The sequence below is a fragment of the Lynx canadensis genome, chromosome B4 (assembly GCF_007474595.2).
Source record: "Lynx canadensis isolate LIC74 chromosome B4, mLynCan4.pri.v2, whole genome shotgun sequence".
NCBI classification, from domain to species: Eukaryota; Metazoa; Chordata; class Mammalia; order Carnivora; family Felidae; genus Lynx; species Lynx canadensis.
In genome coordinates this window covers 125,495,689-125,511,200 of record NC_044309.1, presented here as the reverse complement: position 1 = coordinate 125,511,200, position 15,512 = coordinate 125,495,689, and the positions used below count along the sequence as shown (strand labels likewise).

General features: G+C 44.0%; 1 protein-coding gene across 2 annotated transcripts in view; it reads right to left on the bottom strand.

Annotated features, from left to right (window-relative positions):
* Positions 1-15,254, bottom strand: part of TCP11L2 (t-complex 11 like 2) — a 41,559-nt gene extending 26,305 nt beyond the window's left edge. Inside the window, exons 1-3 of one of the 2 annotated variants that reach the window (XM_030320437.2) lie at positions 15,110-15,254; positions 6,548-6,732; positions 3,563-3,698 (exon numbers count right to left, since the gene is read on the bottom strand). In XM_030320437.2, coding sequence (XP_030176297.1) covers positions 3,563-3,698; positions 6,548-6,704 — 293 coding nt within the window. In that variant the 5' untranslated portion in view covers positions 6,705-6,732; positions 15,110-15,254. The remainder of the gene's footprint in view (positions 1-3,562; positions 3,699-6,547; positions 6,733-15,109) is intronic. The other variant, XM_030320438.1, reaches the window with a different exon arrangement.
* Positions 15,255-15,512: the final 258 nt, after the last annotated feature.

Here is a 15,512-nt window from a genome sequence, read left to right as displayed (position 1 = left end):
TCAGTAAGTTCTTAAAATTGTACCTTAAGGAGATGCCTTAATCCAGCTGCTCTTTGGATCTTTAGACGTGTTCTAGATTTTTGGTCTGAGATATGGAAAAGTTGCTCTTTCCTCAACAGCTAAAGTTTCATTGCACGGAATAGAACAGGTTGGCCCCAAGGAGACATGCATGGGACAGGCTGCCAACCGCAGCTTAGATGTCCCATTTAAAGTTAGCCAGACCACACTGCTGGAATAGGAACCTTCCCAGGAAGAGCTCACAATAGAATAGGTGGCCACTTTGCCTCACCCCTTATGTCACTGCACTAAAATAGGTGCACATTTAAATACACATCCCTACTGAACTCCTACACCATTTGGCAACAGTTTTAGGAAAATCACATATTTCCCTGCACTGTACTTACTTAGGTGTCTCCATTCTCTACAGGGCACACATCTCTCCCAGGCAGAGGCCGTAACTTCTTCTAAGTACCTAGCACGGTACTGTACCTAGCACGGTACCTGGCATACAGTGAGTGTTTGATGAAGGCATGATAAATGAATTAATAACTTCATAGTTATGCACATGTCCTTATTTTTCCTTTTTAGAGTACAAATAGCTAAACATACAATAATGCTATGAGACATTAAAATCAGCTTTCTGAGGAGTGTGAGTTAAAATTGCTTCCATAACTGCAAATGCTATATTCTACTCAGCAACTTTAAATGTTAAAACTTATTCTAGTTTCCTGACTAGATTTACTCAGCATAAATGCTATTTCTAGTGTTGACCCTCCTGAGCAACTTCAGAACAATGAGAAAGGCAAACACTGCTGGGATGGACTTTCACTCTTGACTTTACCAGCCTTACGTACGTGGCTTGAATGGATCGACCAAGGAAGAGCTATAACTTTATAGCTCCTGCAGGGACATCAGAGTTTAAATGTAAGGTTTCCTAAAGGCTGAAAGATATTTTTTAGCTTTTTAATTTTCTGGAGGATGATGGGGTGGGGGGGGAGGGGAATGAGATCAATCAAATCATTTACAAGCATTCTTGCTAGGTATCAGAAATCAGACATATTTTGCCAAGTCTTTTCCCCCAAAGACAATATTTAGTAGAATATGAGAGTCAGCCACATTTAAAAAAATTTTTTTTTTCAACGTTTATTTATTTTTGGGACAGAGAGAGACAGAGCATGAACGGGGGAGGGGCAGAGAGAGAGGGAGACACAGAATCAGAAACAGGCTCCAGGCTCTGAGCCATCAGCCCAGAGCCCGACGCGGGGCTCGAACTCACGGACCGCGAGATCGTGACCTGGCTGAAGTCGGACGCTTAACCGACTGCGCCACCCAGGCGCCCCAAGTCAGCCACATTTTAAAAGGTAACAACTTGGCCATTTGTAAAAAGCCATCTGAAAAATCAACAGCTCATAACATGCTATTTTATTTTTAAATAAAGTTAGTTGTCCTAAGTTTGCATTTTGCTTTCCTTGCTCACATTTTCCAGCTAAGGCAGAAAAGGAAGGAGAGAGGTATTCCTATTTCCCAGAGTATCAAAATCCTTATGGTCCAGGCGCTCGGATGCCCATGAGCACGCATTTGAAGCGTTTTAGTCCCCATCACGTCCTTGGGGAACGTGAGGCTCAGAAATGGTCTCAGCAGAGCCAGGATTCAAATCCAGAGTCTGCCTGATCCTCAACTGCTTTTGCTATGGCCTGTATTCACAGCTTTTGAATTTAAAGCACAAATACTCCCACACTGTAAACTTCAAGCATTCATTTTTATTAGTCAGTCAATAAATGTTTATATGACATCCAATATGTGCCAGGCCCTGTTTTGGGTGCTGCGGTTACTGTAGTAAAAAAGAAAGTTGTCTGTTCTCAAAAAGCTTATCTGTTAGCAGGGACAGAAAGACAAAAACAAAACACATTAAAAATGAATAAGGCAATTTCAGAACCATGAGGAAGACAGAATAAGACGGTATGGTACACAGTGATGGAGAGGGTGCTGCCTTCACCGGGAGGTTGAAGAACACTTCTCTAGCACAGTGACTTTTCAGTTCAGACTTGAATGAGGAGAAAAAAAGCAGCCAGTGCAAATCTAGGGGAACAACATTAAAAAAGAAGGAAGAAGAAGGACAAAGTTCCTGGGACAGGATCAAGCCAGTATACTCCGAGGTCAGCAAGGAAGCCAGTTTGGCAGAAGTGCAGCAGGCAGGAGGGACAGGAGTAAAAGACGTGGTCAGGAAGTGGAGCCTTGCTGCCATACTTTCTGCCAAACATATGGGTTTGTAGAAGTTTGGGTTTCTTATTCTAAGTGTAATAGAAAACCACTGAAGGATTTTAAGCAAAGAAATGACCTTCTCTGATTAACCCTTCAGAATGATCACTCTGGCTACCGTGTGAATGGAGAGGATGGACTATGGGGGGCTAAGGACGGAGACAGGGCAACCAATTAGGACTGAAAGAGGAGAGGTCAGACAATGACGGTGGCCTGGCCTAGGGGTGTAGCAGTAGAGTGGTATGAAGGATAGTGGTGAAATGCAATTACCATAGAAAACCAAACAGATATACCTATTTTGGCCAGTAATCTTAAAAAATATTAGTGATTATTATGAATAATGTCCTCAGGAGCAGGAGGACTACAATCTGGATTTTAAAGAAGGAAAGTTGTTATGTTTCCTATTTTTCCTGCTTTAAAACAAATGAGCATAAAACCTCTAAACAGAATCAAATATTACATGTTGTCTTAACGGATAGAAGGAATGCCTCTGGATTTATAAATGATACTGTGAGGTTGAAGATTTAATGCCATTATTCATGAGCTAACTTTGCCTCTAAAGATGACTTACCTGTAGTTATGGCCTCAAGCCTTTTCTCTTCTCTGTCCCAGGGGATTTATGAGCCAACAAAGTCAGAGAGGTTGAGGTAGGATATAGGGTGTGGCTCTAACTAAAGGTCCCTGGGTTTTGGGGAGGGGGCAGGGACTGAGGTTAACCAGGGGTGCCCATGTAGTTGTGATTCCTATCACCAGACGCTTCTGGATCATCTGTTCTTAGCACTTCGGCAGCTCAGCTACATTGATTTATCTTTTACAACCTGAATATCAGTTTTTAATAAGTCAATCTGCAAACATTTCTTGAGCACGTACTGTATGTCAGGCATTCTGCTAGGCAATGGGGATAGAGCCCCAAATGATATAGACACAGTCCTTCCATTACGGTGTTTTGGTCACATGGGAGAGACAGACACTGAACATAAAGACTTATTAACAAAGGGAGGCAGAAGGGGCAACAGGAGTCCTTAGGAAGGGGATTTAATGTGGTCTGGTATGCTCAGGAGTGTCAGGAAACGCTTTCCACAGAAAGTGACATACACACTGAGTTCTAAAATTATGGGTAACATGTACCCTAGAGGAGGGTTTTGAAAACAAGTATAAGACCGTGTTAGAGAACTAACCAATGTTTACTCTCAGTGGATATTTACAAGACTTCTAGGAATCAGTGTGAACGTGTGTGTATGTGTGTGTGTGTATGTGTGAGAATCTGCAGCTCAGTTTACACACACAAATGCCTCCGGGTTACCTGTTCTCAGGGAGGGCATCTTGTTTCAATTGAAAGTTCTCATTTACAGCAATTTCATGAGCAAGTGTCATGTTTGATAAGTTCCTTGCTGCAGCCATTACTTCGTCAAATGTTACTACCCTGGGAGGGCTTGTTGCTGAAAGAAAAACAAAATCCAGTTCATGTCACGGAAAAGTTGTCATCCAGTGAAGCCTCCGAATGCAGACAGAGTGTAAGTTATCCCAACATACACATGCAGGGTTTTACAAGTAAGAAGAATACATACTAAATTGGGTAGATTCCTCTGCTTACTTACTACTTAAGACTTCAAAAATTTAAGGACTCCTTTGATAGTTTCAGTTACTCTATTGATAAAAAAATTCTCAAGTGTTTTAGAGACTATCTTATCAATAGAAGCTATTATAAGTTACCTTTCTTTTATTAAATCACCCTATATTTTAGTATCTATTGATATCTGCATTTATTACACGTACTCTGCAGGAACTTGATAAGACTACTTTTATTCTGTAATTCATAACTCATTAATTTAAGCACATTCAAAATGAAATAACTGATTTCTTAAAACTATAACTTCTAAAAGTATAGGTGGTATAGCATAATGCTTGGGTTTGGCTCCAATTTTTACCAATTGGTTGTTATCATTCGACTTCACTAGGTATAACATATCTCCTCATAGGGCTGTCTTGAGGTGATTAGTAAAGAAGAACATAGTAAGAACTTAATAAATGTAGATGATTAAAATAAAATTAATCTGGCAAACTGGATAATCTAGTTTTCAGTCAGAAGTAGTAAATAAATAATTATTCTGATTATTTCTAAAGATTATTCTAGAAAATTGTTCTAATAAGTCATGTCTTTTAAAAATCACTATTGGAGGGGCGCCTGGGTGGCGCAGTCGGTTGAGCGTCCGACTTCAGCCAGGTCACGATCTCGCGGTCCGTGAGTTCGAGCCCCGCGTCGGGCTCTGGGCTGATGGCTCAGAGCCTGGAGCCTGTTTCCGATTCTGTGTCTCCCTCTCTCTCTGCCCCTCCCCCGTTCATGCTCTGTCTCTCTCTGTCCCAAAAATAAATAAACGTTGAAAAAAAAAATTAAAAAAAAAAAATAAAAAAATAAAAATCACTATTGGAACTCTTAGCTTCAATTACTTAAAAATCATTTCCTCAAAAAACAATACTGACTGGCAATATACTGCTACCTAAAATAATTTATAAAAGAAGAGGAGAAGGAGGAAGAAGAGGAAGACCATGAGGAAGAGGAGGGGGAAGAAGAGGAAAAAATGGTGATATGTGGAATTAGCAAAGTCCCTTGTCAAGATGCCTAGGTACCCTGTTGGAGGCATCAACCCCATATATATAATATAAAAAATGACAAAAAGCACAGAAAGCTGGGTGACTGCTAGTTAATTCTTTTCCCAATTCTCTGGCTCATTAAGATTCTTCTCAAAAATGTCTGTACTCTGGGGTCCAATAATCCAATTGTATCCAAAGGAATTCCTGGAAAGGCTTTATGTACCATAAAGCACTATTTGTAACAGCCAAAAAAAAAAAAAAAAAGGAAATTAACTAAATGTCCAATGATAAATCAATGATTAAATAAATTTATTATATAGTCATTTGATGAAGTAATTTACATTTTTTTAATTAAAAAAAAATTTTTTTTTATTTTAGAGAGAGAGAGTGAGCAGAAGAGAGGGACAGAGGGAGAGAATCTTAAGCAGTCTCCAAGCTCAATGTGGAACCCGACATGGGGCTCATCCCCATGAACCATGAGATCATGACCTGAGCAGAGATCAAGAGTCAGACACTTAACTAACTGAGCCACCCAGGCACCCCTAAATGTTTTAAAAGTATATCCTCATAGGTAAACGTTTTAATTATAATTCTAAGTGAAAACAGTCTACACCTACATATACACATGTGTCAATGTGAAAAATGAATGTGACAAAGTGCTGCCAGCTGTCGCTTTTGGGTGATATAGGCAAAATCTTTTCTCTACACTCGTGTACTTTCCACATGTTTTAAAAATGAGATTGCACAAATTTAAACACAAATGAACAAACTTTTTGAAGTGGGCATTTGATTATGTTGTTGTTTCTTTCTGCATTTGCTTTGTCTTTTAAGATGTTACATTTCCTATACAAGATGTCAATTAAAAAGCTAAAGAAGAGGGGCGCCTGGGTGGCTCAGTCGGTTGAGCGGCCGACTTCGGCTCAGGTCACGATCTCACGGTCAGTGAGTTCGAGCCCCGCGTCGGGCTCTGTGCTGACGGCTCAGAGCCTGGAGCCTGTTTCAGATTCTGTGTCTCCCTCTCTCTGACCCTCCCCCGTTCATGCTCTGTCTCTCTCTGTCTCAAAAATAAAAAAAAAAAAAAAAAAAAAAAAAAGCTAAAGAAGAAAAAGAAAAAACGCTGGCTTTACACACCTTTAGAGCTGTCACACACAAAAGGGGAAAAAGACGTCTCCTGCACTGTGGCCACTTTTTGAACTCTTTCTTACGCCCCTAGTGTAGTAATTCTCCTCGTGGCTACTTTTCTGGGGTGATTTGCACAACAGTTTTTGCAATCAGTAGGAAACCCTTTAGATTATTTCACTTCCTGCCTGACCCTTGAATTGGGGCAAGTTTCCTTTCATTTAAATCGGCACTGATTAGAGAAGACCAATTTGAATTTATCCTTGAATGTGTCCAAGAAGTGATCTCAAGAGGGAGTGGCTTTCCACTGCTTAAGAGAAAAGACAGGTGGGGTTTATGGACCTGATTTATAGCCAAAGCAAAGCATATCAGAGACTGTAATGAAAATAAAAATGGTTAGGTGGTAAACGTTAGTGGCTACTTACTTCTGCCTTTGCAGTGCTATTATGGTACATCTAGAAACCGGGGGAGTCTATACTTTGCTCTCATTCATTTAGGAGTTTTAAAATCCAGCACACATGTCTAGAACCACCTCCTCCCTTCGGCCACCCCTAGCCCCTGCTCCCCGTCAGCTTACAAGCAGGAGAGCTGGATTTGCTGGAAGAGTCGCTCGTAAAACTCTGCCTGGAGCACTCAGAATCACTGAGGGAAGCCATGCTTTCGGAAAACCGGGAAGAGTCTGAATCGCTTGGCTGATCTTCACCCACACATTGCTTCTCACCATTGAAGGGCATTTTGTGTCACGCGAGTGTGGGATAACACCTGCATAGACAAACAGACCCTGTGTCAACACTCTGTGGGGCTTCCACTAGCATCACGGATGCTTCTTCCAACATAGACGGCTTTGCCCACATGTGTCACAGTGTTGGAAAGGCCCCAGAAGATAACCTCTCCTTTCCCATAGCAGCCCGGCCAGGCCACCAAGACTGCCTTCCAGAAAAGAGACCCCATAGCCCTGAGTGGGAACTTACTCAGGACATACGCAGTGTGAATGAGGAGCAGCTCTCAGCAATAACAGATCCCTTAAAAGTGTACAGAAGACACACAATCTCTCTCTTCCTGGGTTGCTAAAACATGGCAAGTTAAGAGTATGAGAGGATGGGGCACTGGGGACAGACCACCTAGGTTAGAAGCTGGTGCTGTCTTTTGCCATGTGCCCTTGGGAAAGTCACTTACTTACCCACCTACCTCATGAGTAAAACAAGACTGAATTTATAGGGTTCAGTCTTGAAGATTAAATAGGATTAATCTTAATAAAGTACTTAGCATGGCACTCAAATTTTAGCTATTCTTACTGTTCCTTTGGCTTTGTTTTAAATAAAATAGTTTTGAAATCAGCCTCTTTGGTTCCTTATCAGCCCCTTGGGGAAGGGAGAAGACTAATTAAAATCTCTGGCTGGCAAGTCTGCACGTTCTCCATTTTCCCATGGACTGCCATCATATAAAGACTAAAGCCTGACCCTGGGTCTGCATTTGACAGCCAACTACGGACCCACTACCACCCCATGAACAAACAGGCATCAAAGATCCTGATTCACAGGTCGGTGGAACAGACTTCGGGACAAGGGGACTTACCATGCCGTAAAACCAGTCCCTTCACTCTATCTACATCCAGTGCTGTTCTGGAACATCAGATTGGCTCCCAGACAAAAGGCAGGGCACTTGGGCCCAGTCACCCTCTAGAAAGGGGATCCTGGGCACATGGGATACCCGGCCTAAGCCCAGGAGGCTCAACTAAAGCCCAGCAGGCACTGGCTCTGATATGTGTGGCGTTAGCTGAAACAGAGAGGAAACTTGGGCCCGAGGAGGAAGGCACCTCAAATCCTGAATAGACAGTAATGATAGTAAGGATTCACTGAGTCTCTTTAAATCTGAACCAGCCCAGGCAATGAGGTATACAGAGCTTTGAAAGCTGCAAGAACTTGAAACCACGGCTGCACACAGTATGTCTGGAAATCCTGAGCAGTTTCTTCAAATGATTCCTTATATATATTGAGTGCTCACTGTGTAGCAGCACAGGGAAAGGTAACAGTGAATGAAAGAGACAGGGTCCTACTCCTCTGTCTCTGAAGTCCAGTCACCTACAACTGTGTGTGGCAGAGGCCAGAACATGAGAAAATGGGAAACAAGGCATTGCTGAAGCACAAGGAGAGGCCGCATGGGACTATGGGGGAATCTAGCCTTTGTAGAGACATGGTGTCATTTTTTTATCCCGTGTGTGGTAACAGAGACAAGGATGAACCTGAGAGGCACTTATTAAAAGGTCAAATGCCCAAGGGCATTTGCCCCTGGCCTCCCTTAAACAACTTTCTTCAGCCCTGCCAGTTGTAAAAGTGTGCCCTTGCTCGGCCCATCATTTTCACAAACAGAAAAGTGCTAATTGGAGGCTGACTGTGCCAGGAGTTGAGTGAAACTGCCAGGAAGCTACCATGTAGAGATAGTTGCCTTATCCTAGGGTCCCAACGCCAACTACCACGAACACAGGCTATAAGATAACCTGGACCCTTGCAACTCCAGTGGGGAAATAACCTCCTTTACCACAGGCAAGCTAGATTCTACTTGAGTTTTTTTTGTTTTTTTAATGTTTATTTTTGACGGAGAGGAGAGAGAGAGAGAGAGAGAGAGAGAGAGCAGACAGAGAAGGAGAAAGGATCCAAAGCAGGGTCTGTGCTGAGAGTGGAGAACCCAATGCAGGGCTCGAGCTCACAAACTGTGAGACCATAACCTGAGCAGAAGTCAGATGCCTGACCAACCACCCAGGCGCCCCATTTCTATTTGAGCTTTAATTCCCATCTGCTGGGGGGAAGGGAATAGAGGACAGAAGAAAGGGATCTGCCCTAACTCTTCCACTGCCACCAAACCCCAATCCTAAATGGAATACTTGCCCTTCCCTCTAGATTTCTCTCTCTCTCTCTCTGCCAACATTTTATGTCTCACTGATGGCATTTCTTGAAAATGCTACCTTCCTCAGGAAGCCTTTACCCTCTGGCCAGAGTGAATGACAGGCACTCTTCTTTGTACATCTGCAACACATGTCCCATATCTCCACGACAGAGCTGAGTCCCTTGTACAGTCATTTTCCTCCCATGGCTACTTCTGACTCTCCTTAAGAAGGCAGGGACTGTGTCTCGTCCATCGCCAGTGTCAAGTACGTGACAAGTATTCACTTGGTGTCAGCTGAATCGGAATCATTGAATCCCATTTGGTACAGCTTCAACCAGAACATTCGCAAACTGATATCACACACTTGCAGGCCTTGTACTGTGAAAGTTCAAGCACTGGAGCAGGGAACCTACCACCTAAACTTTCTTTATTAGGTGTAAGACTCAATATTTCCTGGTCCTGGCCACGCTCTTATTTATCTTAAACTTGGTTTCCATCTTATTATTTTTTGCAGTCATTCCACTATAACAACTGTGCTCTGTATGCTCTGCTCTTAATTTTCCTTCACTTTGGCTGTTTTTCCAAGTAAAGGTGAATAAAAGCTTTCATCCATTGGAATTTATGAACTAGGTTAATAGTTATAACTGTCCATTTCATTTTTCTACTCCAGCCGAACAGCACACTTTGTAGGTTCCTTAATTGTGTTTAACAAGGCAGCAAAGTACAAAGGTTCAAAAATAAAAAGATGTAGGCTAGGAGTTATAAGTCTAGAGTCTGAGGCTTGGGTCTGTCATTAATTTGCTGTGTGACTTTATGCACATCACATCGGCTCTCTTCACCTCATTTTTCTGAGCAGGTTGGGCTGGCTATAAGGTCCCTTTCAACTAGGAATTGCTAAAATGCTATAAACCCAGAGTTCCATGAGGCTTCACTAGAAGTTCTGAGACATTAAATGTGCTTACAGCAGACATACTTAATGTGCAACTATGCTTCCTTCCAACAATTCACTGGAAGTAGAGTTTCTGGCACAGGGGATGCAACAGAAAACATAAAATAAAAGCTTCAAAATGTTTAGAAACTCTTGTTTGGTTGGCAGAAGGCTCCACAGCACAAATGGGCTTTAGTGCATCCAAGGAGAAGCTTTTCTTTGAAGCCCAAATGCCCATTATTATTCTATAAGGAAACTGCTGTTTTCTTAAGGCATACTAATAACACCTAATGCATAGGGCAAGTGTGAGACTTCATTTAGTCAGTATATGTAGAGTGCTTGGAACAGTGGCTGGCACAGAGAAAACTGGATACAGATGATGACTATTATTAGTATTATTTGCATTTTTTCTTGTTACTATCATCATCATTTCAGGCATTAAAAACTACTCTAGAGGGGAGAACTGTTTTATCCCATGATGATAAAATAACACTGCTAGTTAACCCAGGACAGAACTTTTGCGCTTGTCTGAAATACAAAAGCTAAAAGCAAATGGCCCATCCCAGTGTAAATGGTCTTCTGCAAGTTCCTTCACATCTGTTCTTACTTTTCTTGGTCTCGGGTTTCCATATAAGTCATCTGGGGACAAAGCTACTTGACTCAAAAGGCCTTGAGGGTAATTAGACTGCTTTAAAAACTATTTTGGATTCTTACAACAGTGATAATAAAACCAGTCTATTTCTTTAAGAGAGGTAATGCTTCTCATACCGACAAACTTAGATCTACTTAAACTTCACCACTGGGAATTACAAGCAAACCACACAGCTTTTCAGAACCACCACATCTCATCCTACCTGCAGGATTTACTTACTGGCCAAAGGTAAAGTCAAAGGTGAAAGCAGCGTATAACTCCAAGCACAGCCTCCAATACTACAGTGGGTCACCATCAAGGAGAATAATCACATTTTTCATTGCACTGTTCTTCATTTAATAATAATAAATTCAATATTATGGAATTCCTTCCAAGACCAATGACTGGGATGCAGCAGACACTTAAACATTTATTGTTGAATGAATGGCAATATGATCACTGACATGTTAGAGAGGAGGGAAATGGGTGCAAGAACCTGAAGGGGATAGTCCTATGTCCCACCACAGATGGAGGCGAAATGGGTTGATTCCTTAGCCTGTGTCCACACTACCAACTTCACTTCTTTATTTCCTTTTTGTAGCAGACTCATCTGCAAATGGTCCTGCATGGGTTCAGGATTATAAAGATCCACCAGTGACAACGCAAATGTCCACGTCCAAGAGGCAAGAACACCGGCTCTGGAGTCAGGTGGTCTGGGTTCTTGATCCTGATGCTTGATATTTACTGACTGGAGAGAGGGAACTCCGGTTTGCCATTTGCAAAGTGGGGATATTAATACATCTGCCTCGTAGAATTGTTGTGAAGATGAACTGAAATAGTCTGTCAAGTACTTGAGCTCCTAGTAAGTGCTTGACAGCCAACTATTATTTTATTACCACTAGAAGAGATTATGATTTCCAAACATGTCAATGTCATAAAAACAAAGAAAGGCTGAGGACATGTTCCGGATGAAAAGAGACTTGACAATTGAGTGTAACAGATGATCCCAGACTGGATCCTGTACCAGAGGGGAAAAAAATGCTATTACTGGGCCAAATGACAGCAGGTAACAATACCTGAACCTACTGTCTGTGTAACAATGTTAATTTACTAAAGTTGATACATGTACTGTGATTATATATTTAGGAATTAAAGGCCATGATGTTTGCAACTTTCTCTCAACTAATTTAACGAGAGAGAAAAAGAGAAAACAATAAAGCACTGCAGCAACATGTTAACAGGTGATTATGAGCAAAAGGTAGACGATAGGGAGTTCTTTGTACAGTCCTTACAACTTTTTCTGTGAGTCTGAAATTATTTCCAAGCAGAAAATTAAAAGAGAAGTACTAAACCAAAACTTCAAGTCTAATTCAGAACAGTTTGGGCTCCTGCAGTTTTTAGATTTTGATTGTTCCCACCGCTGGGATAGCTTAGATACCACTCTATTACAAAAGCTCTTCTAGACAGACTTGTCCCAATGTCCTTCTTGAACAGTGCCTAGAGAATAAAACAGGAAATAGGCCAGAGCCCTTCAGAAGAGGCAAAATAAATCATCCCTTTTAAGAGCTCATCTCCAGGTGCTTTCCCTTTTCTTAAGAAGTTTCCTGGCAATGGTTTATATTCCTCTGTGATCCGGCCTCTACCCACCTCATCCCGTATCACTCTCCCCCAACCCTTCCTGCCACAGACACAATGGCTTTCTTCATGTTCCTCAGACCTGCCAAACTCCCCATTCTGGAACATTTGCACCTGCTAGAGTCTCTCCGCATCCCGTGCCCCCCACACCCACCCCCCCAGCATGTTCTCCCGGATCTCCATGTGATTGGCTCCTTGTCGTCATTCAGATTTGAAATTAAATGTTACAACTTCAAAGTGACCTTCCCTGATATCCCCACTCCATCTAAATCAGCCAACTAGAGCTAGGAACACTTCCTGGGATAGACAGGGAGCTCAAGGAATATCGTTGGTGAACAAATTAGGCCACACTCCTATTCATATTACCACTTAGGTTTTCCTTCTCTCCTGCCTCACTCACATTGCTCATATTCCCATTACGCAGTCACTTAAAGTACTATAGTTGCTGTTTACATAACTGGCTCCCCACTAAATTTTAAGCTGCTTACAGGAAGGGCTGTCTCCCCTTTCCAATTCCAAACACATTTTCCAGGCACCAATAATTCAAACCAGCAGAGACTTACAGTTCCAGAGCTTAAAGCAAGGTTTACATCGTGTTTTTCCATTCTCTTAATGCTCATTGATAACAAATAATAACAATCAGAGCTAATAGCTATTGTGTGCTTATTATGTCCCAGCCCCCATAAGCATTTTAAGTGTTTTATCTCCTTGAATCTTCATTATAACCTTGCTAGCTAAGGTATTGCTATTATCCCTATTTTATATATAAGAACCTGAGGCTCAGAGAAGTTAAATTACTTGCTCTAGGGGTCACAGCAGTGGCAGAGGCACAACTCTAATCGAGGCCATGGATCCCTAAAGCCCATGCTTTCTACCACTCTAGGATGGCTGGACAAAATGTAGTGTGTTGTTCATTCTTTCCATTCTCAGTCTGCCAAATCGATCTACCCAACACCACGTGGACACTTACATATGTGGTAATGAGCTGACCTTACCCTGGGGTGGCTGCTCAAAGTGCTATACCATGAAGGGCATCACTGAAAGAGTCTATTATCCAAAACAATTCTCAACCACTCCACTAGAGTAAAGGAAAATCCTCTATCAGGGAGCCGTTCTTTAAGCACTGCAAAATCCCTAGTTAAAACTCAAATATCATCAGAAGTCTTAACTGCTTACAACTAGTATCAAAAACATTTTGAGGTGAACTACACAGATTTTCCAACAGCGCCCTGTATGAGGAACGGAGACCATCCAGCTAAGGTTGGGTGTTGTAAATGAGAAATTTCACAAACTATCTAGTGGATGTCATCCTTGAAGACCAGATCAAGGTCAAATGCAAAGACAGGCATTCACATATGTGTAGTAAAGGGCAAGGAGTCAGAGGAATAAGACTGGGCTCTGAAGGAAAAAAAAAAAATTGTAGATGGTATGGAACATCTCCATCTTCTGCAAAACGCTGCTTTAGAACCAGGCCCAGCCAGCAGTGCTAAAAAGTTATTCATATGCAGCAAGGCATAAACCACAGAGCTGAGAGATAGGTTCCTGCTCCATTCAGCTACAGAATGCTGGTCTTCATCAAATTAGAGCCAACAAAGAGCTAGATAAAAGCCAACAAGCCAGTCATTGTCTAAGAAAACAGATGTTCACGCAACACATAACATTACAGCATCGGGGGAAGGATTTCTAGGCACTTTTCACACTTGGAAGCACTTTTCCTCACACCCCTGGCTGGCTTGTTTTAGTACCTGTGCTTCCTCCTCTGGGGGCCCCAACCCCTCACAAAATGGCATTGAAGCTGCTTCCACATGTGACTGGGTATCTTCAGCCCTGGGCCACTGCATGTGAGGCAACCTCCACCGGCTGCCAGAATGATGGATGAAATCCCTGGAGGCAAGAGGAAAAGGCAGGCACGGAGCCTCCTAAAGTGGGAACCACAGCGATAACCTGGTTATGGTAGCAAAGAGCAAGGTCTCTGGCTGGGCTGGAGACCATGGGGCCCATAGGGATCTTGGGGGCTGAGGGGCCCACTGGGGACAAGGACAACTTGTCTGGTTTCCCAAGGTTAATGTAACAGAACAACCACCTAAGATAATTATTTCCCAAACTTCAGTCATTTGGGTACCACTGTTGACGCCTGTTTCCACATCTCTACCCTAATTTGTCAATCACTGCTATGTTGACTAGATTTTTGCATTTGAATACTTTCATTTTAAAAGGAAACTTTAGATCATTGTGAAATCGCTCCTTTAATGAAACAGCTTTTCCAAATACTAACGAAAACACGTAACCATGCTCGTCCACGTGCCACCTCCAATCTGCGCTGTCCGTCCACCCACCCCGTGGAGCCACCCTGAGGAGCAGTTTGGGGAAGCACAAGCCATCCCCGAGAGGCCAGGGGTTCGAGCCCGGGCCCGACTGGCATCTCCCGCCTCTTCCCCCAACTGACCGTAGAGGGACGCCCCAGGAGTCTGCACACCCCCAGGCCAATCCTCCAGCCCCCCCTCCCCTCCAGCAGCACGCTTCCTGTCAAAACAAACCCTTGGGGGAGGGGACGGCGGAGGCCGAGCAGAGTGCCTGGGAAACCCCGGCAACAAACCCCAAACACACGCTTCGAGCCGCGCCCAGCCCCCACCGCGGCCCGGCTCGCCCACCCCAGATGGGCAGGGGGTCGCAGGCGAGGCGGGCACCTTCCCGGGGCCCGGAGGGTGGAAAGCTGTTCGCAGCGCGGTCGCTGGCACGGATCCAGCAGGTTGTAAACGGCGGCCAAGCGGCCGCGACCCCGCAGCCTCCGGGGTCCGAAGCCCGCGGCCACCCTGACACTAGCCGCGGCCACTCTGTACCCGCTCCCCGCTCCCACGCGGGATGGCGGTTTGAGGTCAAACAAGGAGATGGGGGGAGCAAGAAGCGGGACTTTAACGCCCCCTGGCACCGGCGTCCCAGGACAGAGTTCCGAGGTGGGTTGGGGGAGGCCCTCGGCTGCCCTGTGGCGAGATGTCCTCGTCCACCCACCCGGGTCCGGCACCTCAGAACCCGCGACCCCCTCCCCCGGGATGGATACGCACCGGGTCTGGCGCGGAGACAGGCGGAGGAGAAAGGCGACTGAGTGAGCCTGGATCAAGGATCTCTGGGTGTCCCCTCACCGAACACCGCTCAAACACCTCGAAAACTCACTCACCAGTCCAACAACCCCCAACCTCCCCGCCCCCCTCCCCCCCACGCGGTATTTAAAGGGCCGGGAGGGACTTCGAAGAGTCAGCCTAGGCGTAGCAGTGTAACCGGCGAGAGGGGGAAGACGGACCACGGGAGAGGGGGAAATCCAAGTCACTTCAGGCTCCGATAGCAGAGCTCTGACAGATTTGATTTACTACCGAACATTTTTCCTCACGTTCCCATGAAAGAGGTCGAGAAGAGCTTGGATTGACGGTGTTTTGCATGCCAGAGGAAACGGGCCCCCCCCCACGGGCT